Raw genomic sequence first — 27395 nt, forward strand, 5'->3', positions numbered from 1 at the left:
AGAGAGTGATTTTTTTTTTTCTTTTCTCTTTTCTCTCCCAGTCCCAGAAAGCCAGCTCCTTAACTTAGATCCACCTCTTAAAGTTAATTGGCTAACAAGGTTTCCTCCATTACTGTCTGAGACACTATTTGATATGGCTTACAGATATTGATGGATTGAAAACTCATGGGAAATTACACATAGTCCTTCACTGAAGTGATCAATAAACTGAGTTATCAGGGAGACAAAAGGACTTGCCCAGGGTTACCACTGTAAGTATCCTGTGACTATGTATTTAGAGTTTTCTTTCCTTTTTAACAATTGTTTTTGAGGTGCGTGCATGTTGGTGGTGTGTGTGTGTGTGTGTGTGTGTGTGTGATGTGTGTAGGGTATTTGCTGTAATTGAGGTAGTAGAGGCCAGAAGAGGGCATAGACTCCCTGGAGCTACAGGTAATTGTGAGCCACTTGAGTGGGTGCTGGGAGTGAAAGCCAGTCTGTGAGGGAAGACCGGAAGAAACCTTGCAGAGGAAGCTAGGCCACAGTCACTAGCTAAGACAAAAGCTGTTTTCAGGTCTGTGGTCCGAGATCCAGTCTCCTTCACAAAGGCAGTTTAGAGATAGGGATAAGACAATGACTACCACTCTTCTTTCTGAGTCTGAAACTAGATTGTTTCAACAAAGATGAGACAAGGTAGAAGCAACAAGGCCCTTTCTGGTGCCTGCAGAAAGTACCATGTTATACTAGAATGAGAGAGAGAGAGAGAAAGAGAGAGAGAGATCCAGCAAGCATTTGTTAGGTGTGCTATTCCCACCAGGTGGTAGTGGCATACATTTGGGAGGCAGAGGCAGGTGTGTCTCTGTGAGTTCAAGGCCAGCCTGGTCCACTGAGCCAGTACTAGGACAGCTGAGGGCTGTACAGTGAGACCCTGTCTCTAAAAATAGACATACAAAAGATGTACTTATTCCCAACCTATGAGGGACAGATAACGAAAGCAGAGTCTCAGAAGTTAACTGCTACTAGATCCTGATGAGCTAGGCCCCAAGACTACAAAACCAATACCCCGACACCAACACCTGCAAGTTTCCTGTTGACAAGCCCTGGTTTGAACAGCTCTGCTTTTTTCCCCAGTTCCCTGAAGCTGACTCATCATCATACGGCTGACCCTGGAGCTGAAGGCCAAGTTCTGCAATGGCCAGAGGTATGTATGGCTTCCGCAGAACTGGACAGCAGGGGCCAGAAAAAGTTCTGATCGGACAAGTGGGAGTGTCTGGTGGGTGGTTCAGTCGTGGAAACCGTGTCAGTGTTGCCCAGCAACTGACACACGAGCTGAAGGTGCTTCTGTAAGTTGAGATTCCTCTGCCACGGAAAAGTGATTGTGGAGCAGGCAGCTGTCACATCAAAACTGGGAGGGCTCTGTCCTTGTTTCATTTCTGTGGCTGTGATAAATCACCCTGGCAGAAACAACGTACGGGAGGAAAAGAGCTATTTCAGCTTAGAATAGGGAAGTTAAGGCAAGGTCCCTTCAAACAGCTGGTCACAATCATATCCACAGTCAAGAAGAGAGAGAAATGAAATGCGCGCCTGCTGGCTGCTCACACTGTTGGCTTTCTTATTCTTTTTTTAATTATTATGTATTCAGTGGTTCTGCCTGCATCTATGCCTGCAGGCCAGAAGAAGGCGCCAGATCTCATGACAGATGGTTGTGAGCCACCATGTGGTTGCTGGGAATTGAACTCAGGACCTCTGGAAGAGCAGCCAGTGCTCTCAACCCCTAAGCCATCTCCAGCCTCCTTTCTTGATTCCTTATACAGTTCAGGACTCCCTTCCTAGAAATGGTGCCACCCACAGTGGACTGGGTCTTCCTGCATCAGTTAACTTAACACACCTTCAAAGATAGCCGAAAGGCACTAACCCATAACGACACAACTTCTCACGAAGTTCGAGGAGAGCCTAGGTTGTGTCAAGTTCACAAGGAAAGATCAACACCACAGGTTCTTGGAGATTATTTGTGTAATCTCAGTAAATGGAGAAACTGAGGCCTGCAGAGGTGAAGGGATACAATATTTATCAACTTGTAGCTGTTGCCAGCTCGGCGATTTCAGAGGACCAATTTTTGCTCATTGTGGATGTCAGTATTTCAGTGTCTTGCTAGTTTTCTAGATCGTCCTTCTGTGTACTTTCCCATCTGGGATTTGCCACTGTCCAGAGCTTACAAAGTGACCACAGCATCACATGCGGCTCTCCTTCCATAGCTCTGAATACAATGTTCACATTCAAGAGTATTCAGGAGTCAGTCTGGGTTCAAGGTCAGAACTGCATTCAGTGTCTTCTTCCTCTTCTTCCTCCCTCCTTTTTTCTTCTTCCTTCTTCCTCTTCTTTCTCTTCTTTCTTCCTCCTCCTCTTCCCTCTTCCTTTTCCTTCTTTCTTTTTTTCTTTTATTTGCAAATGGTCTACCCAGGCTGGATCTTACGACAATCCTCCTGCCTCAGCCTTCCGAGTGCTGGAATTATGGATACGAACTACCATGTCAGGTCGCTCCTTACATTTGTACTACTCTTCAGCCCTGTATGTTTGGGCAGCCTTCCTTAGTGTATGTTGTGTGTTGTATGTTTGGGCAGCCTTCTTTAGTGTATGTTGTGTGTTGTATGTTTGGGCAGCCTTCCTTAGTGTATTTTGCGTGTTGTATGTTTGGCAAACTTCCTTTGTGTATTTTGTGTGTTGTATGTTTGGCAGACTTCCTTAGTGTATTTTGCGTGTTGTATCTTTGGGCAGCCTTCCTTAGTATATGTTTCAGGAAGCTTTCAGTGATCCCACAGGAGCTGGTGCCTATTGCAAATGTGGCAGCTGTTACATATTTACTTTTAAATATTTTTTTATTTTTATTTCGTGTGTGTGTGTGTGTGTGTGTACCTACTTGTCTGTATGTGTGCTGTGCCCTTAGAAGTGGTGGTTGAATGCTGTCCATTATGGGTGCTGGGAACTGAACCTGTGTTCTTTGCCAGATCAGCAAATGCCCTTAACCACTGAGCCATCTCTCCACTTCCCCTCCCCAGCTACTTACTTTTTCTAACCACCTTAGGGTCTCCTCTGCTGTAGCCATGATTAGACTTTCACCGGGCTCTGGCACAAGGCAATGATGTCTTAGCAGATGTTGGGGTTAATGGTGTTGGGGCCCAAGTAGTAATGCTGCCTCTTTTGTTCTTATTTCCCCCTTCAAGTCACTCATCCCTCAATCAGGTGTGTTCCAGTTTCCTCTACTACATGTGCCTCAATCTGCTCTCAGCTCCAGAGAAGACAGAACCCTCCTCCCAAGAAGGTAAGATGAAGTGATCTGACCACCCCGAGTCCCGTGACAGTTCTCAGTCCGCTAGTCTTGCTGATTGGCTGTATAATGAGTCAATGCAATGAGACCACCTTGCTAGAAGGTACACTGATAGAGTTCTAGAATGATTTCTAAGGACGTGAAATAATAGTAGAGACACTGATGGGGTCCAGGGTTCCTGGGATGTTAGCCTCTGGAAGGTTGAGAAGGACCCTGGAGTTTATTGGCTCTAAATCTTCTCTCTCGACTGTCTCCTTTGCGCCACCCCACCCCACACCAACACTCTCCTGGTCTGCATCCGCCCAGGACTCAGTGTCTCTCGACTAGTCCGTTCTATTTCTTTGTTCGTTCATTCATGAAGTAGTTCTTTTTTTTTTTTTTTTTTTTTTTTTTTTTTCGAGACAGGGTTTCTCTGTAGCTTTTTTGGAGCCTGTCCTGGAACTAGCTCTTGTAGACCAGGCTGGTCTTGAACTCACAGAGATCCGCCTGCCTCTGCCTCCCGAGTGCTGGGATTAAAGGCGTGCGCCACCGCTGCCCGGCTCATGAAGTAGTTCTTGTGCATACATTTTATACCAGACTGTATTCCAGGTGCTAGTGAAAGAGCTGGGGAGACAGCGCCCTTTCTCTTCCAGTGAGAAAGGCGGGTGTTATACAATAGGTGCAGTGTCAGGCACAGCACTGTGAAGGAAATGAACATGGGCAGAGGGGTGGAGGAAGACAGAAGAGAGGAGGCTGTGCTAGACAGGGGACCAAAGGAGAGCCAAGCAGGACCCAGGCAGGAAGAACAGTGGGTGTCGGCCTCTTGTTAGAAATCTTCTCTTTTATTGAATAGTCCCTGAATTCTCCCCTATGCCTGGTGAGGCACAGATAGATCAGACAATGATTACAGGGTTATTTCTTATGAAACTCCCCTACTTCTAGACTTATCATTTGAGATAACATAGGACAATGATTGTTTTATGTGTGCGCTCATGCTATCCTGTCTTTGGTGAGTTAGAGAGGTGTTGAGTTGTTTCTTCCTGTCATCACGATGAAGACTGGGTCCCCCCTCATCTCCCGGGTCCATTCCCTTTCTCAGATACTCCCGTACCGAGACAGACAGGAGTCCAGACAAGCAATTTATTACTTCCAGCATGTGCCTGGGGGCCTGATTCTTTCATTACACACTGGCCAGCATTTGGCCGGATGGTATCCCAGCGGTCTGCTGCTCAGGTCACAACTTGCAAGAGAGAAGACCTCAGTGCCTCCGCTTGACGGTGACCGCGAGACTGTTGGCAGCCTCATCACTGTGGCTGCCTCTTACACTCCCTCATTGTCAGAACAAAAGGAAGTCGTTCCCCCCCCCCCCCCCACCGGCCACCTGCGGCCCGTTCCCTTGGGCACTAAGCACCTTGTCAGAGCTCAGAATGCCAGGAGAGCAGCTGACTTACTCTCACACTCGTGGCTTTATTCCCTTTCCTGATGTATCATGAGGAGAGGTGCCAGGTGGATCTGTGAGGCTCAAGGACACTCACCTTGTATCATACACATATGGAGCTTGTTGCTGGAGAAGAATTGAATTGGACTTGGAACACCTGATGGATTGGTGCTGCCATGTTGTTCTGGGGATCCCTCTACATGTGGTAGGACTTGCCTTGGCGGGTGTGTTTCTTTCGGCTGGCCTTTAGCTTGGATGCCCCGCTTCTAGGCGCTCATTCTCCAAGCTGTCTCCACTCACTGCTGAAGCATCGCCTGGCGAAGTTTTATATCTCCTTAATTCCCCCTGCTCTTCAGCTGTGGTCCTCACCCGTCAGTCTGCGTAGCAGCGTCAGATGGTGAGGGGAGAGCTCGCTGGCCTTTGGTGATACAAAGAATAAGGGTAATGTGGTAACTTTCCCAAAAAGTTGAAAAAGCTTTGAGATCCTTTGTTTCTCTTCCTCTGTACCTTCTTGTAAAACAGGTTCCATAAGAAAACTAGGATCTCTACTCCCAGGAGCAAATACAAATGGTTTTTGCTGTTTGTGTTTCAAGGTTTTTTTTTTTTTTTTTTTGAGAGAGAGAGAGAGGATCCCACTATGTAGGCCAGGGTGCCCTTGAGCTGTCTCCCCCTTCTCAGCCACCTGAGTGCCATCCTGATGCACAGGTCAGTAGTGATAGGAACTGCATGTGCCACAACTTCCTTGCTCAAGTACTAATCTGCCCTGCTAATATTCAAGTTCTTTAAGCAGCAGCATCTGATGTCTTTTGCAGTCAAGCTGTGAGTTATCCACATGGCCCTATGGTCCCTGACGCCCCGTACCTGTTCATAGTGAACGGAAATGTGCCTGCCTATGGCTCTGGGTCTCCAAACTCCTTGCTTCCTGTCCCTTGGGAGAGAGAAAAATCTCTCCCATTCTCTGCCTGCTTTCTGCTTACCCTCTGGATTCTCTGCCCTTTAAGGTTGCCCCCTCCGCCATAGGTTAGCCTGATTTCCTGTTTCCACACCTGGAACATGGCACTGACCACTTTCCTGCAATTCTCTCTTATCACTCCCTTCAGGGACTCCAGTAGGTTTCACAGTCTGCTCTAGAGTAAGCCATTCGGGAAACATATCAGAGGAATGAATGAATGAGTGAGTGAATTAATGAATGAATACTGTCTGTGTCCTTCCACACGTTAAGTTCAGTCTCTTCTGAGAGACGAGAGCTGCATAAGGGAAGAGAAGCCTCTAATTTGCATGGTGCAGCCCTTGGGTGCCCTGTGTAGCATCTACGTGCGGTGGTCCTCAGACACCATTACTTGATTTTCTGTGTTCTCTTTTGCGGGCCTTCCCCTACCTGCCGCCTCCCAAGACTCAGCGCAAGTGTCTGAGTTCCTAGGCAGCAATGGACTGCCCCAGAGAAGCAGGCAGGACCCGCGAGGAAAGCCTTGCTTTCCTGGTCAAGTCGCCAGTATGTGGAGGCCGCTGCACGCCAGGAGACAATACTGCATCCTGCTCCCTCTTCTACCGGCTCATATCCACCGACAGACAGGTCAGCTTCTCCAAGAGGCCCCGGCCGGGGTGAGTCCTGGGGCTTTTTTTAAAAAATATATATATTTATTTATTTATTTATTTATTTATGTATGTATACAATATTCTTTCTGTGTGTATGCCTGAAGGCCAGAAGAGGGCACCAGACCTCATTACAGATGGTTGTAAGCCACCATGTGGTTGCTGGGAATTGAACTCAGGACCTTGGAAGAGCAGGCAATGCTCCTTAACCGCTGAGCCATCTCTCCAGCCCCTGGGGCTTTTATCTGTAGCCTAGTTCCGCGGAATGCATGTGTGCATGTGTCTGTGTTCATCTGGGCACACGCGTTTGAGCGCATTTGTATTGCACATGTGTGACAGTGCTTTGAAAGTCTATACAACACACTGTGCCCGGAATGACCAGGTTGTGGTCGTGCTGGGGACGGACGCTGAGCGGAGGGAGGACGGGGCCACAGGACAGGAGGCTGCACGCCCGGCAGCTCTGCCTTTCTCACTCAGGCTCTTCTGGTCAACAGGTTTGTTCCGGAGGCAGAGTTATTCGTGGCTGTGCAGAGCTTCCTTTTGTCTCTGCAGGACCAGGGCGAGTGCCCTCCGCCAGCGGCCTGCAAAGCCTCCCTCTACCTGCTGGCCGTGTGCCAGGACAGGGACGGCGCACTGAGAGAGGTACAAACGGAACGAGAAGGCCTGGGGCTCTCCTCTTTGCACTCCTGTTCTTTGGGAGGGCGTGGTGATCTGTGTAGACAGGGATGGCAGAGCGAGGCTGAGCTGAAGTGCCATGGGACAAGAGAGGACAGTGCTGACACACGGCGAGCCTATAAACCCACTAATTCTCTCGACAGCCCTGGCTGGTGGAGATTGTGATTTCCATTTCATACGTAAGAAAATGGAGACAGACGTGGGATCACATCTAATATGCTAGTGAGGTGAAGACGATAAAAGCCAGCCTGCGTAGCCTGCCTCTAACAACATCCTCCCCGCCCCATAAAAAGTGAAAATAACTTTCTCTAGGTGCACACGTCTGTCCTTGGTGCCACCTCTGTGCTTTGAGGGAGCTGTGGTGACAACGCATCAAACTGAGTGGCCACTGTTAGTTGGACTGATTCTCTCTCTCTCTCTCTCTCTCTCTCTCTCTCTCTCTCTCTCTCTCTCTCCCTCCCTTCCTTCCTCCCTCCCTCCCTTCCTCTCCTCTCTCTCTCTGTATGTGTGTATGTATCGGGTGGTTCTGGAGATTGAGCGTAAGGCCTTCCACATTTCTGTGCTCAACTACTCAACTATATTCCTAGCCTTTTTTTTTCTTATTTTATTTTGAGACAGGAGTTCACTAAATTGCATAGGCTGATCTCCAACTTGGAATTCTCCTGCCTCACTCTTCCAAGAAACTAGAATTAAATGCTCTACCACACCTGGCTATTGGATCTTTTTTTTTTTTTTTAACTTCCCACCTACTTTAATAGTGGTTATAGGTTTTTTTTTTTTTCTTTTTTTTCTTTTTTTTGGTTTTTCGAGACAGGGTTTCTCTGCAGCTTTAGAGCCTGCCCTGGAGCTAGCTCTTGTAGACCAGGCTGGCCTCGAACTCACAGAGATCCGCCTGCCTCTGCCTCCCGAGTGCTGGGATTAAAGTCATGCGCCACCACCACCCGGCAATAGTGGTTATAGTTATATTGTACAAGGTTTCTCTGTTGTATCAGTCCTGGAAATCAAGAACAGTGTCTAACTCATAACAGAATGTTTTTCTTAGAAGTTTGCTTCTATGTCTTTTTAAAATGCATTTTATTTTTATTGTTGTGTGTGTGTATCTAAGTGAATGTGTAGCACAACTGTGTGGTAGCCTGTGGAAGTCAGAGGAGGATGTCAGATTCCCTGGAGGCAGCTGTGAGCTATGTGACGTGGGTGCTGGGAACAGAACTTGGTCCTCTGGAGGAGCAGGAAGTACTCTTGACCCCTGAGCCAGCTTTCCAGCCCCACTTCAATTCCTTGACTATGAACTTCTCAGTTTTTACCTAAGAATATATAGGGTTTTTTTTTTTTCAAAACAAGATTTCTCTGTGTAACAGCCTTAGCTGTCCTAGAACTGGGTCTGTAGACCAGGCTAGCCTTGAACTCACAGAGATCAGCCTGCCTCTGCCTGCCAGGTGCTCGGATTAAAGGCGTGTTCATCCGCTGCCTGGCTACCCCAGACTATTTTTATTGCTCTGTTTACTTGGTTTTCAGTGCCGGGTATTGAACTCAGTGTGTTGCGTATGTTAGGCAAGTGCTGTATCACTGGTCTACAGTAACAGTTTAACAGTTTTTTTTTTGTTTTGATTTTGTTTTTTTGAGACAAGGTCTTACTATGTACCCTTGGCTAGCTTAGAACTCACTTTGTAGACCATGCTGGCCTCAAAGTCCAAGAGATCTGGCTGCTCCTGTCTCCTGAGTTTTGGGACTAAAGGTGTGTGACACCGATTAACTTTTATTCTTTTTTTTTTTAATTGATACCGGTCCAAATGTGATGTAAGGAGATTAAGTTTCATTGGAATAGAAGCATAAAGAGCATGGCGTGACTCTGTGCGGTCTCGCACGCAGGGTCCCATTGCTTGTCTTTGTGGGTTACCAGCAGCCTCCGGTGATTGTTGCCTACACTTGTTACTTCACTGGAGATTTTCACACAATACTATTCTAATTCTATCATTCTTTTTATTTGGAGATTAAAAGCTTGACTATTATTGTGTGAGAGTATATGTGTGCATGATGTCTGTGTTAAGTGCATGCACACGTGCTGAACCATGTGTGTGGAGGTCAGGGGACTACTCTGTAGCATGGGTCCTCTCCTTCCACCCTTAAATAAGTTCCAGGGCTCAAATTCAAATGGTCAGTCTTGGACAGCATGGACTTTTACCTGCTGAGTCATCTCACTGGCCTGAATTTAACATTCTTTATTTAGTTTTTGTTGTTTTCAGACATGGTCTCATTTAGTTGAGACTGGCTTGGAACTCAGCTCACTCAACTTCCTGTGTAGCCAAGGATAGCCTTGAACTCTTGGTCCTCTTGCTCATACTTCCTGGGTGCTGAGTTCACAGGTAGAAACACTGTGCCCCACCCTCGCCAGTTATTAACTAGAGTACTTTATCAACTGTTCATTCACTCTCAGGGGCAGATTGCATAGGAAATAGCTGAAAAGATTGGCTCCTATTTTGGGTGCCAGGAATGAAACACACAGGACCCCATGTAAGTGAGCATGCATTCCACCACGGAGCTGTATCCCCAGCTGGGATTCTCTCTCTCTCTCTCTCTCTCTCTCTCTCTCTCTCTCTCTCTCTCTCTCTGTCTCTGGTTTTTCGAGACAGGGTGTCTCTGTTGCTTTGGATCCTGTCTTGGAACTAGCTCTTGTAGACCAGGCTGGCCTCCAACTCTGCCTGCCTCTGCCTCCCGCGTGCTGGGATTAAAGGTGTGAGCCACCACCGCCCGGTGATTCTTTCTCTTTAATTAGCAGTTTTCAAAAAAGAAATAAAAAGAGTTTCTTATATTTTCACACCTGCTGCCTCTTTTTTACGTGTATTGGTGTTTGGCATCCATGTATGTCTGTACCAACATGCATGTAGTCTGCAGAGAAGCTAGAAACACGCATGCTACAGAAGTCCTGTGGAGGGTTTTCTTTCCAAGCCATTGGGATGATCAGCGAGATGCCCTGGGATGCTGAGATACCTCAGTCATCGGTTACGTTATTGGGGTTTCAGGTCCTCTGCAAGGTCTATTCATTTGCTTTCTTCTCCCTCCAGACTGTGATCAGTGCAATCAGGAAATTCCTAGAAGGCATCTCAGACCTGCGCCTTGTCTACACCCATCACCCGCTGCTGCTCAGGCTCTTCCTGGTCTACCCAGAGCTGATGAGCAGGTTCGGGTATCGTGTCCTGGAACTTTGGTTTTCTTGGGAAGAGTGCAACTATGAGAACCTAGATCACGACTCGTCTCCTGGATGTGCCATCCTTCCTGCCAGCTTAGCAGCCCTGTTCCAGATGCTCAGAAGCACGCCTAGTGTCCTACTCATTTTGCTGGTGGGTGCACTCATTTATTTCTGCATTCATGGACGGCAGGCTTGGGGAGATGCAACTCGGTTGACAGAGTGCTTGCCTAGCGTGCAGGAGGCCCATGGTTTCATCCCAGTTTGCATAAACTGAGTATGGTGATGAACAGCAGTAATCCCAGCACCAGGGAAGTGGAGGCTCCTGAGTCCCTGCCTCCTGCTCTTTATGTTTTAATTTCCCTCCTTGACACAGCCCAACTCTTAGAAGTAATTGTCTACTTCCAACTTTTCACCTCCATCATTCATTCATCTACCCTTTGGCTTCAGGCCCTGATGCTCCTTAACACTGCATCACCATTATAACAAGGATGTCTCTGCCTAATTACCGTCGGCTTGCTGGTAATCATCTTAAGTGGCCTGTTGATACTGATGGCTGTCCTTTTCCTTTTTAGTGATCCACTCTTGGTTTAAGGTTTGCCATCCCTTGATTTTCCTTACCCTTCTTCTGACGCTCCTTCGGAGTCCCTTAGAGATTTCCCTGTGCCCTGGCTAGGGTCTTGAAGGGTTGTATTCTGCGGGGTTCTGTCTGAAGCTGTCTTCACTCAGTGCATCTCTCCTGAGTTGGTCTCCTATCCCAGACTCTGGTAGCCTCTACCTATATGCTGACGAGTCAAGTCTACACCTCACTTCTGACCACTCCAGACTCAGTCTTATAATACCAACCATGTACTTGGCAGTTTTGTCTAACATGAAGCTATGTAGACAGAAGTTTCTGTCCACTGGTCATGCAGCTGCACAGTCTCAAAGAAACACACAGTCTTATATTAATTATAAATTATTTGGCCTGTTGCTCAGGATTATTATTAACTACCTCTTACAACTTAAATTAATGCATAATTCTTGTCTATGTGTAGGCACATGGTTTGGTACCTCTTCTCACTGAATCATTTTTATCTTGCTTCTTCTGCATTTGGCTGGTGACTATGTCTCTGCCTTTCTTCTTCCCAGAATTCTCTTAGTCTGGTTGCCCCACCTATACTTCCTGCCTGGCTACTGGCCAATTAATGTTTTATTAAACCAATACGAGTGACAAATCTTTACAGTGTACAAGAGAATTTTCCCACAGCAGAGCTCCTTGGAATGGAGGTGTAAATCGGTGATAGAGCTTGTGCTTGGAACACGTGAAGTACTGAGTTCATGATAAGTAGACATATAAGTCTATAATTAATATAAAAACAATGCAGCTCGTTATCTCTTCTTTCTGCACCTTTCATAGTTTGGACCTTGTTAGGGTGGAGACCTGAAAACCACCCTGGGCCACCAGTGTCAAAGGAAATAAACACTTAGGAGAAGCAAACCAAAAAGAAAGTGAATCTCACAAGACCAAATCCTTAGATTCCATGTGCTCAGGAAGGGATGGGGTGCACCATTTTATCCTTCCGGCTCAGACCCTGCCCTCGAATGTAAACTGTCCCACTGTCCCATTCATTTCTTCTTGGAGGTGGCTACATCAGGCCCCAGGAGTTTTTTTTTTTCTTCCCTTTGCCTAGAGCTCAATAGGAAGGAACCACCTTCAGGGCTGGGTGCTGTTTAGAGATCTGGGAAAGGAGACTTTCCTGTGTTTCAGATAAAATGGAGACAGCTGGAGGAGGGGGAGTTCGAGGGATATTAAACAAGCCCCGCATACAGATAATATCTTGTTAATCACTGGCTCTGAGTCTGAGCTGGATAATACTCAGAGATGCTAAGAGTTGCCCAAGGTAATAAGGATCATGGCCTGGACTGCAGACCACAGCTACTGAGTCTTACTAAATTAGGTCCTAGAAACGTCAGTGCTGAAAAGAACAGCAAGGAACAACTTCGCTTGCTGTTCACACATATAATTCCCACCATTTCTTCCCAGCTTTTAGCCACAGGGGGGAAAAGAGTCTAAAAATATGTGCTGGGACCAATTTCTGGTTTTGATATGGGTAATTAGCAGCTGAAAACAAAGCTGCTAATTGCCACTCTTACCCACGGGTGGTCTTTCACGTACATTGTTCGGCTGTGAAAAACAAGGCTGTCACAGATGCTCTGTTCTGAGATTGGACAGCATTGGACAGTTGAAAATGCAGTGGGCCATGGGTCCGCCCAACACCTTCTCACTAACCCATGTGAGGAGGTGCACACCAGCACACCGCATTTACTGCGGCCCACGGAGACCACGCAACCCCTCTCCTTTTAGACCTTCACTGATGTCTGAGGGACCAGTTTTGTGACACTGGAGCAGGGATGGGCCAGCAAAGGACAGCAGGGAAACCAACTGGACCTTTTCTCTCTTGACCTTCTTTAGGTTTCAGCCTAAAGCAGAGAAGATGAATGAATTTGAGACCCACCCATCCCCACCCCCGAGTTCTAGGATTTTAGGCTTAGGCCACACATCTATCTCTGAAATTATCTTGATTTTCCTTAGCCCTCCAATTTGTGATTTTGTCTTCTCAGAGATGTTTTTTGAGTCTCCATGAAGCGTCAGAGATAAAGCCACTTCACCCCTCCCCTTCATTAACACATTCTAGAGTAGAATTTACAGTGCTACTATTTCCTTTTTCTTTTTAAGACACCATCTTATTCGGTAGCCTAGGCTAGCCCAGAAATTAATACCTAGCCCAGGCTGGCCTCACACACGTGGAATTCCTCTGCCTCATCCTCCTGAGTGCTGAGATTGTAGCACTCTGTCCAGTTCTCTACTATTTTCTTGATTAGTTAATAGACAACTAATCTATCTGCCTCAGTTTCCCCATTTGTAAATTGGAGTTATATCTAAAATTATCAGGAAGATGTAAAAAAAATGTATAGACAGCCAGGCATGGTGGTGCACGCCTTTAATCCCAGCACTTGGGAGGCAGAAGCAGGTGGATCTCTGTGAGTTCGAGGCCTGCATGGTCTACAGAGTGAGCTCCAGGACAGACAAGATCACACAGAGTAACCCTGTCTGGAAAAACCAAATAAATAAATGAATAAATAAAAAGATAAATGTATAGACAAATGTATGGCTATCATATAAAAACAAAGCAGCACCTACGTTATTAGGTTCTAACTGCTGATATTGTTTCTCCACAGCCCAAGCCCTATGCTCATGTTTCCCCATCCTACCCTGCCTGCCCAGAGGTCATCACATCAGGGCTTGTTTGGCTGAAGTGCCCTGCAGTCATGTTTCTTTGCACTGGGAGATGTTCTCTGGGTAGCGTCTGAGCGACCTTGGATTCATAGCACCCTATCATAACTGGCTTGACACGTTCACTTGTCCAAAGACATTGGCGTTTTTGAGCTGGTAGGTGCCAGGAGCTATCAGGGACAGCTCCTGCTGTGCCTTCTGCTTGCTTTGCCTTCAACATACGCTTCATTAAAATAACTCTAAAAGCAAAACAAACAAAGCAAAAAGTCCTCTTCCATTTTCTGAACCCGAGTCCTTCACTGCTTGGGGCCGGGAAGGGCAGATGCCATGGCAGAGAAGGGGCCTGACCTGGTCCTCACTTCCCGTCTCCGCATCTTTCCCAGCCTATTTTTCTCCTGACCTATGACATCTCTGCCCTCTGCGTCGTCTTCTGGCTCTCAGGTTCCTTGTCCTAAAAGCAACTTTCTTGCCTCTAACTACAAGAGAGAGGCATCCTGAGTCCAGAGGCATACAGTCACATCCTTGGTGCCACTTACTGGCTTTATATGACCTCGGGAAATCGTGGAATGTCCGTGTTTGCTTCTTCATGTAATATGATGGGACTCTTCTCCAGGATTTGTGAGGAGTCCGTTCATCCAACAGGGCATTTGGTACAAAGTTAGGTGCTAAGTGAGATCTCGCTCAGTTTCTGTGAAACCATCATCCTGGGCATGGTCCCTGACTCTCTTTCCTGCATTGTCTACCTGTCCCTGGCTGTATGCCCTCTGAGCTCCGGCTTCCTTCTCTTCTCAGGACCTCGTCTATTCCAGCCCCGTGGACACAGCCCACAAGGTCCTGGTTGTCCTGGGGACCTTCATCCGGGAGAATGAAGACATTGAGGTGGGTGGTCTCATCCGAGGCCACTTCCTGCTCATCCTGCAGCGCCTGCTGGTGGAGTACGGAGCCTCCACCCCAGGAGGTCAGTTTTCCTTGGACATGTTTTGACACGTAGGGTAGACCATTCTATTTTGGTGAAGTGTGCTCTAAGAGCATCAGATTTTGCAACAGAAGAAAAATCAGGCCAGTCCCTACCGTGCACAGCATGTGCACAAAACTGTTTGTCACAAAAATGGCAGCTCCCAGAGGGCAACGGAAAGTGCAAATCTGGAGAAAGCTGGGGAACCAGCAGGGCTGTGGGAGTAGGGTGGATCTGTGATGTGTTGAATACCCAGTGAGCCCCAGGAGGATATGTTAGCAGTCACAGAAGCTGGCTTCTCAGTATGAAGAAACTCAAAATTAGGGTTGATTTGTCTTCAGCTATTTTTAAAGAAGCTGACATTTTTTTCTTTGAGAATCTGATTTTGCTTTTGAGTTTTGAGAGAAGGTCTCATATAGACCAGGCTAGCCACAAATTCAGAGATCCACCTGCCTCTGTCTTTGGAGTATTGGGTTTAGAGGTGTGTATGTACCACCATGCCTGGCTCAAGGATCTGATTTCTTTTTAAAAAGGTCTCCCTGTGTAGCCTTGGCTGCATGGAGCTCACTTTGTAGACCAGGCTGGCCTCGAACTCACGACTGTCTCTGCTTGCTGAGTGCTGGAATTAAAGCTATCACTGCCACACCTGAGCCAAGAATCTTATTTTTTTTAAACTAACTTTCTGAGCCATCAAGGGGAGGTGGGAAGAGGCTTGTGGTTCCCAGATCCACTTTCTGAAAGAACCCTGGAGTTTTGAGGATCCAAGCACTTCCTTTCCAGGGAAGAACAAACTGTATCTGGACGATGGTACTGTTTACAGTAAGGGTAGGACCGGCCAAATGGCTCAGCAGGTGACAGCTGAGCGCCTTGCTCAACAGCCCGCCAAGCCAAGTTTGGTTTCTGGAACCCACGTAAAGGTGGATGGAGAGAACTGATTTCATGAAGTTGTCCTCTGATCTCCATGTATGTGCTGCTGCGCCCTCATTACAATACACACACTCAATAATAGTAATAATAATAATAATAATAATAGTAATAATAGTAACAAATTTTAAAAATTTGAGGTCAGGTGTAACAGTGTGACAGTCCTGGAGAGACCAAGGCAGGCAGAGCTCTATGAATCTGAGGCCAGCCTGGTCTACAGAGTGAGTTTGAGGTCAGCCTTGGCTACAAAGGGAGCCCTAGGATAGCTAGGGCTGCACTTAGAAACCCTGACTCAAAGGAAAAAAAAAGACTGCCAGGCAGTAGTGGCACATAGCTTTAATCCTAACGCTCAGGAAGCAGAGACAGGTGGATCTCTGTGAGTTTGAGGCCGCCTGGTCTACAGAGTGAGTTTTAGGACAGCCAGGACTGTTACACAGCGAAACCCTGTCTCAAAAAGCCCCCCCCCCCAAAAAAAAAAGATTAAAGGATGGAAAATAGATTTAGATTTGTGTTCAATTTCTGCCTTTGTTTGGTGACTCATGAACAATAGGATATTATTAACAGTTCTTGGGAAATCCAGAGTCCAGATACTAGCAGATTTGATATTTGGTGAGAGTCCCTGTTCAGACATCTTGTGTTCTCGTGCGGCAGAAGGAACAATGACTAGTACTTCGGAGTCTCTTTTTATGGCGCTAATCCTATCCATGGTGATAATGTCTTATGACTCCATCAGCTCCTAGTGGCCCTCCTTCCTAGTAACTTTCACAGTGAAGGTTAGGGTTTCAGCAGAGGAGCTGGGGCTCGCAAGCATTCAGAGCATGACACCCACCTTGCAGTAGCAGTGGGACCCTTGTGAGAAGTCACTATGAGCTTTGTTTTCATAACTCCAAATTAGGAATAAAAGTCCCTGTTTGCATGTTTTTTAATGGGCTTTAGTGAAGTAATGAATTCCCTAGAGTTGGCACCCAGTGTATAAGCTACTGCTGTCCCTCCTGAGAAGAAATGAGAGAGCCAAGTGCCCTTACTTGGGACTGTTTGTGGCAGGGCAGTATTCGACCTTTGGGTGGGCTGAGCTTAGCTCTCTGAGCAGCTGGTTCTTGTTCTCCATAGCTTCAGGGAACCTGCCTCTGCTGCTGAACCTCCTCTCCTTGGTGCAGCTCAGGAGTGAGTCGGAGCAAGAACTGGACAGCATGGCCATGAAGCTGCTTCATCAAGGTGCCTCGGCTGCTTGAGACAGTGCCCACGGGCCTGGGTCTGAGTGTGGTGGGGCCCACTCGGTTCAGAAAATGTGAACAAGTCAGTCTATTCCTAGGGGCGTCTTTTGACCTCCTCTGCTCATTGTAAAGGAATATTTGGGAGACACCCATTCTAAAGAGCAAACAAAAACCCAAAACAGCAAATGAGAGGCACCAGCTGTAGTGAAGTCAGGAAGACATTTGCATGTTAGCTGTGGTAACTGTATGCAGAGCCACCTTGCCTGTACTGAGTTCATAGGTAAAAATGGAGCATCCCTCAAGTAGGGTTGAGATACAAATATATGCTTTGGTAGATGAGTAGTGCTTGGCACACAAAGGCCTTCTGGATGCAGTCTGTGTCAGGTAACGCTTCCCAATATCTGGTCGGCTATCTTCCCTGTCTCACAGCTGACTCAGGTCATCCAGTTCACACTTCTCTGGGCATCTTTTTAAAAACATGTTTATTAAGCCAGGCAGTAGCAGTGCATGCCTTTAATCCCAGCACTTGGGAGGCAGAGGAAGGTGGATCTCTGTGAGTTTGAGACCAGCTTGGTCTACAAGAGCTAGTTCCAGGACAGGCTCCAAAGCCACAGAGAAACCCTGTCTTGAAAAACAAACAAGCAAAAAAATATTTTTTATTATTGTGATCCCAGAACTTAAGAGGGAGCAGGGTCAGGAGCTCAAGGGCATCCTTGGTTATATAGTGAATCCAGGGCCATCCTAGACTAACTGCTGTCTCAAGTATGTGTGTGCATACACACATGCACGAGCACGTGCGCGCGCGCGCACACGCACGCACACACACACACACACACACACACACACACACACACGGAATGATTTTGATTATTCTGACAAAGAACAACAGACTGAAAGCCTCCATGTGAAATATAGTAGACATTCACATTGCCACACATTCTCGAGTCCTTCTGTCTGAGAGAGGAAAGAACTGTATTTCTGCAGTAGAGACACTGTTGAGGGAAGACTTGCTTGCTCGGTTGAGCACAAGCCAGTGAGAAGTCAGATGTAATATGGCTGCCAAAAAGTGGAAAAAGCCTTAGGTGGGATGGGTGGAATGGTGGTGGGGAGGTGAATGGTGCTTCCAGGATGAGGGGGGAGACTTCTCTAGAGCTCTGCTTTTGGCGCCGTGACTGCACTGTTTCAGAATGTCGTCCAGCTAGGCATAATGGTTACAGAGATAATCTGCCAGCTGAATATTTTGTTTTGTTTTTTATTGTGGAGACAAGATCTTGATAGATAACCCACGATGGCTTCAAACTTGGAATTGTTTTTGCCTCAGCCCCTCAAACCCTAGTTATTACAGACGTATGTTCCCATGTCTGGCCTGAGCCAAATCTTTCTGAGCTAGTGTTCTATCTCATCCTCCCTCTTAGCTGCCTTTCTTGCCGGATCAGAGGCTAACGTGGAGGATTGCGTCTTCATGGCCTTTGCACACTCTTATTTCTTCAAATGGGCATGCCATCCCACGTAAAGATGGCTACCCTGGGATTTCTCCATGGATGCTCCATTCTCAGATGGTTTAAGCTTAATTGCATATCTTACCACCTTTAGCAGAGGCCATGCAATTTCTCCACTCTGAGTCATCTTTGGTTGTATATTGTTTGTAATGCTGCATTCCTCTTCCTGGGGAGATGTAAGGAAACATCTGTTCAGCTCACATGGGGCACTGACTAACCAAAAAGGATTCCATCCCAGTTCAGTCAGTGAGGTTAGTAGAATTAAGAACATGGATGACTCAAAGGTAGCAGCATCTCTGAAAAGCCTAGCCAGGTGTGATGCATGCCTTTAATCCCAGAACTCGGGAGGCAGAGGCAGGCGCATCTCTGTGAGTTCAAGACCAGCCTGGTCTACATAGTGAGTTCCAGGACAGCAGGACTACACAGAGAAACCCTGTCTCAGAAGAAGAAGGAGGGGGAGGAGGAATTCCCGATCTGAATTTTGGTGGCTGAATAGAAGTACAGTTAGCCAGAAAGCAGTGCTATAAGAGAACACACCAGATATAAGGGTGTCTGCCTGTAACCATAGAATTCTAGAGATAGAGGCAGGGAGACTGGAAACTGAAGGTCAGCCAGGACTGAACATACAGCCAGATTCTGTTATTTCAAAAATAAAGTTTGGTGTGGTGGTGCACACCTGCAATCCCAGCACTCGGGAGGCAGAGGCAGGAGGATAGTGGTGCACACCCACAATCCCAGCACTCGGGAGTCAGAGGCAGGAGGATGGTGACATACACCCGCAATCCCAGGACTAGAGAGGCAGAGGCAGGAGGATGGTGGTGCACGCCTGCAATCCCAGTACTCGAGAGGCAGAGGCAGGAGGATCAAAGGGCTCAGTCAGTACTATCATCAGTGAGTGATGAATTTGAGACTAGTCCAGGATGCATGAGATCCTGTCTTAAAAAGCAGAGAGGAAGGGTGGAAGGAAGAAGGAGGGGGTGGAGGCAGAAGGATAGCAAATATAGGGACTTGTCCATCCAGCATCACAGAATTCTCTTGGGATGACTAAGTGACTGAACGGTCTTAGGGAACAAAGATCACTGCTAAGGTATTATCTTAGGATTTCTATTGCTGCAATGAAACACTGTGACCAAAAGGCAAATTGGGAAGGAAAGGGTTTATTAGGCTTATACTTCAGCATTGCTGTTCATCACCAGAGGAAGTCAGGACAGGAACTCAAACAGGGCTGGATTCTGGAGGCAGGAGCAGTGATGGAGAGGCCGTGGAGGGGTGCTGCTTACTGGCTTGCTTTCCATGGCTTGCTTAGCCCAGGAGCAGCAGCCCTGGGATGTCTCCACCCACCATGGGCTGGGTCCTCCCACCGATTACTAAATGAGAAAATGCCTTACAGCTGCATCTCAAGGAGGCACTACCTCCATTGAGGCTCCTTTCTCTGAGGACTCTAGCTTGTGTCAAGCTGACACACAAAACCAGCCAGTACAGGTAGCAAGCTGACACGTGCGCAGTAAGAGGACGCCCTTGGCAAGGGAACTAACAGTGCGTTCAGATTGCCGGTTGGTTGTGGGTTGCTCGGGTGGCTTGTGCAGATGGAGGTGTGGACAAACATATCTTCAAGTTTGTCGCCGTCCTTCTTTCCACTGACTATGACACAATGTTTGTCTTCTTCCCCGAGACTGGCATTTGACACCAGCCAGTTGTTGGCCAGCATCTGTATGAGGTGTAAGAGTGCTTAAACTAGAGTGCCGTGCCGTGGGCTACCCGTGGACTCTGGTTTCTTGCAGTCAGCAAGCTGTGTGGGAAGTGCAGCCCTGTGGATGTGGACATCCTGCAGCCCTCCTTCAACTTCTTGTACTGGAGTCTCCATCGAACCACACCCAGTAGCCAGAAAAGAGGTACAGCGGCTCCGACAGAGTCACTGAAGAGGCCAGTGTCAGGGGTCCTTGGTGCCCTTGGGTTTTTCTTCCTACAAAGTAACTAGGTGTTTGTGTGTGGTTGATGGTGAGACTCAAATTCTGGTAGTCTGTGATTCAATGTGCAAGGCTCCTTAGGTCCCCTCGATGAGCCATTTGTTTGTTTTTATATGCTTGAAGCCCTACTAGGTACTCAGTATCAAAGAGGTGGTAAGCTAGATGGTTGCCCCTCCCCGCTTTTCCCTGCAGCTGCTGCTGTACTGCTGAGCTGCACAGCCTTGGTTGAGCTTCTGGAGAAGATGCTGGCCCTCACCTGGACAGAAGCAGGCTCTCCCAGGACTCCACTGCTCTGCTCTGCCTGGCTGCTCACTGCCTCCTTCTCTGCCCAGCAGCACGATGGTCATTTGCAGGTTAGTGTCTAGTGCCATATCCTAGGGACGTGAGATAGCGCTCAAAGAAGAGGTAAAATTCCGAGTTCTGTCCCCAGTTCTGTGGCATATTAGCTGTGTGACCTTGACAAAATACTTAACTATGCTGAGTTTCAGAGTTCTTACCTACAACAATCAAGGGAGTCAGGGTTGTTGACAGCTTGGTTTAAATTACTCTTTTTAACAGGAATGAATCACCTACATGTCAGGCTGTACTCTGGGCACAGAGAAGTAAAAATGACTATCGCGTTTGCCCTACCCTTAGGGAATGTGTTTTCTAAGTAAAACCTTGAAGGAAGACTCTACTTGGCAAAGGTAGTGGGGGAAGGAGCTCCAGGGCAGAGAGTACAATGTGAGCAAGGGCATAAAGATGCACAAATTTAGGACATGGGGTACGTATTTAGTGATAAGCTGGTATGTGTGGCCGGAATGAGGGAGTGAAAAAAAATAGATCGGTTTAGACAAGAAGGCAGGAGCCAGCTGAGACCTTGTAGTGCCCAGCGGCAAGATGTAGAGTGCCACATGCAGTTAGCTGTCATTGTCTTTGTCGGAGGTGGACGCAGAGAACACGAAAGCAGGGGACATCTCCACAGAAACCCTCGTTTCCTTCTGGAGGACCTTGTCGTCACAAGGTCCTTTGTGAGCTCTACTCCTGGCCCTTTCATACACAGCTAGCTCTTCCCCAAGCTGCTCCTCATGGGCAGAAACCATCTCTGGCTTCTGCAGTATTTGTGCAGCAGCCAGCACTGCAGTTCTCTGCTAGAAGGGAAATCAGCTTTGGCTCCTGTGGTAGTGACAAACGACGGCAGTTCTGTGCTGTGGCAGACCCTGCGTGGCGTTGCCTAGGGCTGATTTTTGTTTATTATGTATTTATTGGAACAGGGTTCCTCTCTGTAGCCCCGGAGCTGGCTATGTAGACTGGGTTGATCTCCACCTCACAGAGATCTGCCTGCCGCTGCCGCTGGAATGGGGAAATTAAAGGCATATATAGCCATGCCTGTCTCTTTTTCTTTTTAAATTTTATTGTGATAGGATATCATGTGGCCCAGACAGGTCTCAGATTTGTTAGGTAGCTGATTCTGGCCTTTAACTCCTCATCCTCCTGCCTCGACCTCCCAGATATGATTTTATAGGTATATGTTACTGTGATGGTCCCATGGGTGATTCAAAACAGAAACCTTCCCTGTTTTACTCTGTGAGGAGCTTGGACTACTCTCACTTCTCTGGTGGTGTGCCCAGGTAGAAGGCTGCCCTCCTTCTTCCTCCTTGACTGCGCCTGGCCATCAGCATATACCTCGCCGGCAACCTGCTCCCACCCAGCTCCACTGCCCTAATTCAGTCTCAGATTGTATGTAAGGGATTTCCTTGTGCTAGACTCTGAGTCAAGCGGAGTAGTAGTAGTTGCCCTCTGGCAGCTCGTGTTCTGATGGAGGAGGGCAGAACAGACCGGCTTTGAACCTGCCACCCTGTCCAGCTCCTCAGTTAGACATTTGACTCATGTTTACTTATGTTGCTCCTGCACCCATCTCCAAGATAACTCTGGAGGCCGAAAAGCAATTAGGCAGAGATTCAGTGACTTACCCGCTATGCTTATCTAGTGATTCACTATAAAATTCAGGATGGCCTTGAACTCCCAATTCTCCCCTCTCGAGGCTTGTGCCACCACCCTTGGCAAGAACCAAGGTTCTGATTTGGTGTGTCGAACTCTAGGTGTTTCGGGTTAGGTGAGTAGAGCCAGAGACCAAGCCACAGATGAGGCTGAACAAGGCTTCCTGGAGGCTGTGCTGTCTGGGATGACTTCAGCGTGGAGTTAGTTCTCTAGATGTAGGCTTGATTGCCCTCACACTCCTGGCATCAGGACAGTAAGGCTCAGAGGGCTGTGTCGCCTCCATGTCTTGATGCAGCAGGTGCAACAGGAAGTGGGCAGCCATTTTCTACCTCCACCTAAAGAACACTGATTGGGCTTAGCCCCTTTCCCTGCTTCTCTGCCAGGTCCATCAGACGTTATCTGTGGAACTAAGCCAAATACTGAAGACTCTGAGCTTTCCAAAGAAAACGTCTGCACTGCTGTCAGGTATGGTATGACATTCCCAGCGTGAGAAAAAGCCTTTCCCTTGGGTTCTTAGACAGGACCACCTGCCTAGACTGTGATTCTCTGTCAGCACCGTTTCCTCTTCCGGGTAGAAGATGGAGTGGAGGAGGAATGGGGTGTCAGGACTCTCCTCTTTCTAGCTGCCATCCTGCGATTCCTGCGGACAGCCCTGAAGCAAAGATTTTCTTCTGCCTTGGTGGCCATGGTGCCCTCAGGGGGCCAACCACTGCCAACTCCTGAGGACACTGTCCTAGCTCCACTGGAAACATCACAGGTGCTGTCCCTGCACATCGGGCTTCAGAACCTCCTGGTGCAGGTAAGGCTCCGGCTGAGCAGGCCCCTGTGGTGGGACAGCAGGAAAAGACGGCTTCCTCTCAGGAGACAAGTGTTTCTGTCAGAGCAGCCACTGAGACATGTATGTGAAATTCCAGCACTTGGGAGGTGGAAGCAGGAAGACCAAGAGTTCAGGTCATTGTATCAGAGACTTCTAGAGGAACAGAGCCGATAGTATAGTTAGTGTAGTTAAAGGAGTCTTTTAGAAGGCATATAAGATACAGGTCTGTAGGTTTTTTTTTTTAACTCTTTGAGGGCCCACCACGCAACTCCCAAATAAATACACAGAGACTTACTTATGAATGCCCAGTCTTAGCTTGGCTTGTTTCTCGCTAGCTTTCCTAACTTACATGATCCAGTTTCTCTCTAACTACCTCTTGCCTCTGGGCTTTTTTTTTTTTTTTTACCTTTCTTTATTCTGTATTTCTTTTTTTTCTTACTCTGTAGCTATGTGGCTGTGTGGCTGGCCCCTGGTGTCCTCTTCTTCTTTTTCTTGCTCCTCCTATCTATTCCTCTCCTTCCTAGCTATTGGCCGTTCAGCTCTTTATTAGACCAATCAGGTGTTTTAGACAGGCAAAGTAACAAAGCTTCACAGAGTTAAATTAAACAAGTGTAGCATAAAAGAATGCAGCACATCTGTGCACCATTAAACAAATGACTAGTGATAGTGAATTTTTCATGTGTTAGAGTTTAAAGTTTTGTTTGATAAAAGGTTCTGATGTTACACTGTAAGTCTTCCAGTGTCTTATGGGTGAACCTTTTAGTGGGTCCCAGGGTCCATCTCCTTTTCTAAAACAAATCACATTTCCAAAAAAGGTAACTTTTAAGGGCACTCCCTCCTCTTGCAGAGGACCTGGGTTCAGTTTCCAGCATTCGCAAGGGTAATGACAACCATCTATGACTCCAGTTCCAAAAGATCCAATGACCTTTTCTGGCCTCTGTAGGTACTGCATTCACGTGGTACACTTTCATGCATATACTCATGCATATAAAATAAAATAAATACATCTTTGGGGGCTGTAGAGCTGGTTCAGTTGTTAAGAGCACTAGATACTCTGGCAGAGAACTCAGGTTCAGTTCCTAGCAGCCACACAGTGGTTCACAACCATCTGTAATTCCACTTCTGTGGGCTGCAACCCCTCTTCTGGCCTCTGTGGGCACCAGGCACACATATAGTGCATAGATATACATATAGGCAAAACACTTGTATACATAAAACAGAAGTAAATAAGTCTTTCTTCAAAAGTTTGTTACAATTGGGTGCCTTGTTGTGCCCCTAATTTAGTACTTGGGAAGTAGAAGCAAGAGGATTGCCCCAAGTTAGAGGCCAGCCTGATCGCCACAGTAGAATCTAAGTCAGCTGGGAATGTAATAGTGAGACCTGTTTCAGGAGAAATAAGAGTATGCTTCACAAGAAGGTGTTACTCAATATAAGTATTGTGCTTTGTCCATGACGAGCACTTAAAGTTATCTACAGGATTGTATTCTATATCTGAAAAACTAAAATCTAAATAACTAAAAAACTTTTTTGGTTAAAACTAAACCTTATTGATTAATATATATGATGTTCCTAGAGTTTGAGGCCAGCCTAACTACATGAGATCTTGTCTTAGAAAAACAAATAAATTCTGACTCTAAGTCTGTTTTGTTTCCCCAGAAAGATCCTCTGTTGTCGCAAGCCTGTGTTGGCTGTCTGGAAGCCTTGCTGGACTACTTGCATGCCAGGAGCCCAGACATTGGTAGAAACCGTCCTTATTCTCTCATTGTCCATGATCAAGATGGGAGGGAATCAACTCATCGTCTTACCGCTCCAGTGCTCTGACAACCATGCAGAGGACTCTGTATGCCCATTGTAAGACGTGGCCACTGAGTACCGGCGTTCAAGTGATCTGCCTAACCGTGGTCACTGTGCTCTTAAGTAGCAGAGACTTTCTAGTTGTCTACCTGTCATAGTTATGGGATAGACTGTTTTACTGAGAGTCCAGATAGGTGGGTAGAAGTCTAGGCAAGAGACCTCACGAACCCAGCCTATTTAATTTCCTGTCTGCAGCTGAGCACCTTTTTTTTGTCAATAGAAGAAACTCCTCTTTGGGCATGCTCCCAGGTTTCTGGAAGAACAGCATTAACCACCTGCGAACTGATGTTTCTTACAGCACTCCATGTGGCCTCCCAGCCCTGGAATCGGTTTTTGCTGTTCACCCTCTTGGATGCTGGAAATAATTCCTTCCTTAGACCTGAGATACTGAGACTTATGACCATGGTAAGTGCAGACAGGATAGCCCCATGGTTGGAAGATACCATAAGGGTGTTGCTAAAGAGGTTCAAAACACAAAGGTATTTTAGGTGACCCTAATCTTTAAGGAGCAGTTGTAGGCCTTCACCCTACAAGAGACCTGCCCAGGAATTTCCTGTGAATAGCTACATCTAACCTTAGGAAACATTTTCTCTTACTTCTTTAATGAAACAATGGCCAGCATCTTTTGCCACATGACAGGTCTAAGTACTAAGGATGTCCCAGAGTCACATACTCTGCCTCCAGAGGTCCCTCATTCTAGAAAATGAGAAAGACAAGTAAATGAATAGCTAAGTTTGATATTTTGAGTAACAGAGTATTTGGCACATTAATAATTCTTGCTGAATGAAGAACAAAGGAACAAGCTCATGGATGACAGTGAAGCTCACCCACAAATAAATCAGAGGTGAAAACACGGAGAGAATTAATTGCTTTTGTGAAGTGTAAGTAATGTGTCAGCCGAAGCTTAAAGGAGCAATAGGCAGAAGGAGACAGTATTTTAGGAAGTGAGGTGGGAGTAGTAGGGTCAAGAGCACATAGGGAGGTTACAGGAACCACACTCAGTCCATCTTGGCCATGAGTTTGCAGTGCAAGGCTGGGGGAGGGAGTCTGATGAAGCAGTCACTGAGGCCAGCTCTCTCAAGATCTCAATCTGCCTCATTTATTCTCCTGTGAGACAGCCCCACCCATCCTCACCAGTATGGCGCTTAAAAGCAGGACTCTGGACTTGAGAATGGTGTTCCCTGCTCAGTGCTGGGCACAGTAGTGCACAGAAACAACATCTCCTCTAATTATGGACATTTGGGGCTTTTCTTCTGGGCTAGTTTGTGCAGTACCGGAGCAACAACATCCTCTCTCGTGAAGAGGTGGGTCTTATTTTGCAAGGTGCAGCACTGGCTGACCTGTCAACTCTCCCAAATGATACACTCCAGGCTCTACGTGGCTTCTTCCTGCAGGTGAGTGGGAAAAGGATACTATACAGCTGTATGAGGCTAGAGCCTCAAGACCATCTTCTCTGTGGCAAGTGGAAGCTCTGGCCACTTAAGCCATTGGGAAGTCAAGAATATGAGCGGTGGGGGACAGTTAGAGAGGCCCTGGCTCTCCTTTCCCTCTTCCTGCAGGCCCAGAGTGCGGGTCTCCTGACTGACCACAACAAAATCCAGACCTTGCAGGCCTCCTTGGAGAAACTTTGTTCCAGGACCTTCGCAGCCCAGCCAGCCCTTCAAGACATGCTGTATCCTTTCTTGCATCTGGGTGGGCGCTGTGGCCTGGGCAACATCCCCAAGGCCATGGAGGCTGTAGCAGTATTCTTTCCCCTAGTTCAAGTAGGGAAGGCTGGTTACTGGCAAGTCCCTAAGAAGGCTGGGACTGAGACATGGTAATACATACCTGTAAATCTCAGTGCTCAGGAAGCTAAGGCAAGAGGATCTTAAATTTTTATGCCAGCCTGGGCTACATAACAATACTTTATTTATTTATTTGTTTGTTTGTTTGCTTGTTTTCAAGACAAGGTTTCTCTGTAGCTTTGGTGCCTGTCCTGGAACTAGCTCTTGTAGACCAGGCTGGCCTCGAACTCAGAGAGATCTACTTGCCTCTGCCTCCCGAGTGCTGGGATTAAAGGCATGTGCCACCACCTTCTGGCTTAACAATATCTCAAAGAGAGAGACAGAGACAAATGGAGAGAGGGAGGTAAGGGGGAAAGAAAGAGAGAGAGAGTTAGTTTCCAGGCACTGGTAATGCACACCTTTAATCCCAGGACTCAGGAGACCAGCCTGGTCTACAAAATGAGTTCCTGGGTAGCCAGGGCTGTTACAGAGAAAAACAGGGGAGGGGGGAGGAGGAGAGGAAAAAGGGGGGACCTAACTGTCCTGGTGGCCACACTCCTCTAGGTTGTGATGTGCTGGAGACATTGTAGTGCCTGTGTGTATGGAGGAGGAATACTTCTCCATTTTAGAAGCACCCATGCTCTTTTTAATACATAATTTATTTCTACGTTATGTACACTGGGGTTTTACCTGAGTGTATGTATTGTGAGGGTGTATTCCCTGGAACTGGAGTTACAGATAGTTGAGAACCACCATGTGGTCCTCTGGAAGAACATCCAGTGCTCCTAACCACTGAGCTGTCTTTCCAGCCCCACATCCATGCTCTTGTCAGACCGTTCTTGCCCTTTGGGGTTCTGGAAGTGTGAGATTCCCTTCCCTACCCCTTTGGCTCCATTTCTCTTCTATTCTCCTCTCATGCTTCCTGCCAGCTGCCTTGGAGGTGTGTCTGTTTCCCTGTCCCACATCAGAGACTGA

General features: G+C 47.2%; 1 protein-coding gene across 1 annotated transcript in view; it reads left to right on the forward strand.

Annotated features, from left to right (window-relative positions):
• The window catches only part of Mei1 (meiotic double-stranded break formation protein 1), a 61476-nt gene extending 34081 nt beyond the window's left edge, over positions 1 to 27395 (forward strand). Inside the window, 18 exon segments of the mRNA XM_038342771.2 lie at positions 1108 to 1177; positions 3198 to 3295; positions 6112 to 6176; positions 6179 to 6235; positions 6237 to 6283; positions 6800 to 6953; positions 10049 to 10324; positions 14240 to 14405; positions 16437 to 16541; positions 19821 to 19931; positions 20199 to 20359; positions 22370 to 22451; positions 22610 to 22785; positions 24460 to 24541; positions 24956 to 25062; positions 25920 to 26051; positions 26217 to 26329; positions 27350 to 27395. Of these exon segments, the coding sequence (XP_038198699.1) occupies positions 1108 to 1177; positions 3198 to 3295; positions 6112 to 6176; positions 6179 to 6235; positions 6237 to 6283; positions 6800 to 6953; positions 10049 to 10324; positions 14240 to 14405; positions 16437 to 16541; positions 19821 to 19931; positions 20199 to 20359; positions 22370 to 22451; positions 22610 to 22785; positions 24460 to 24541; positions 24956 to 25062; positions 25920 to 26051; positions 26217 to 26329; positions 27350 to 27395 (2048 nt within the window).

Source organism: Arvicola amphibius, chromosome 9, assembly GCF_903992535.2.
Source record: "Arvicola amphibius chromosome 9, mArvAmp1.2, whole genome shotgun sequence".
Classification (NCBI taxonomy): Eukaryota; Metazoa; Chordata; class Mammalia; order Rodentia; family Cricetidae; genus Arvicola; species Arvicola amphibius.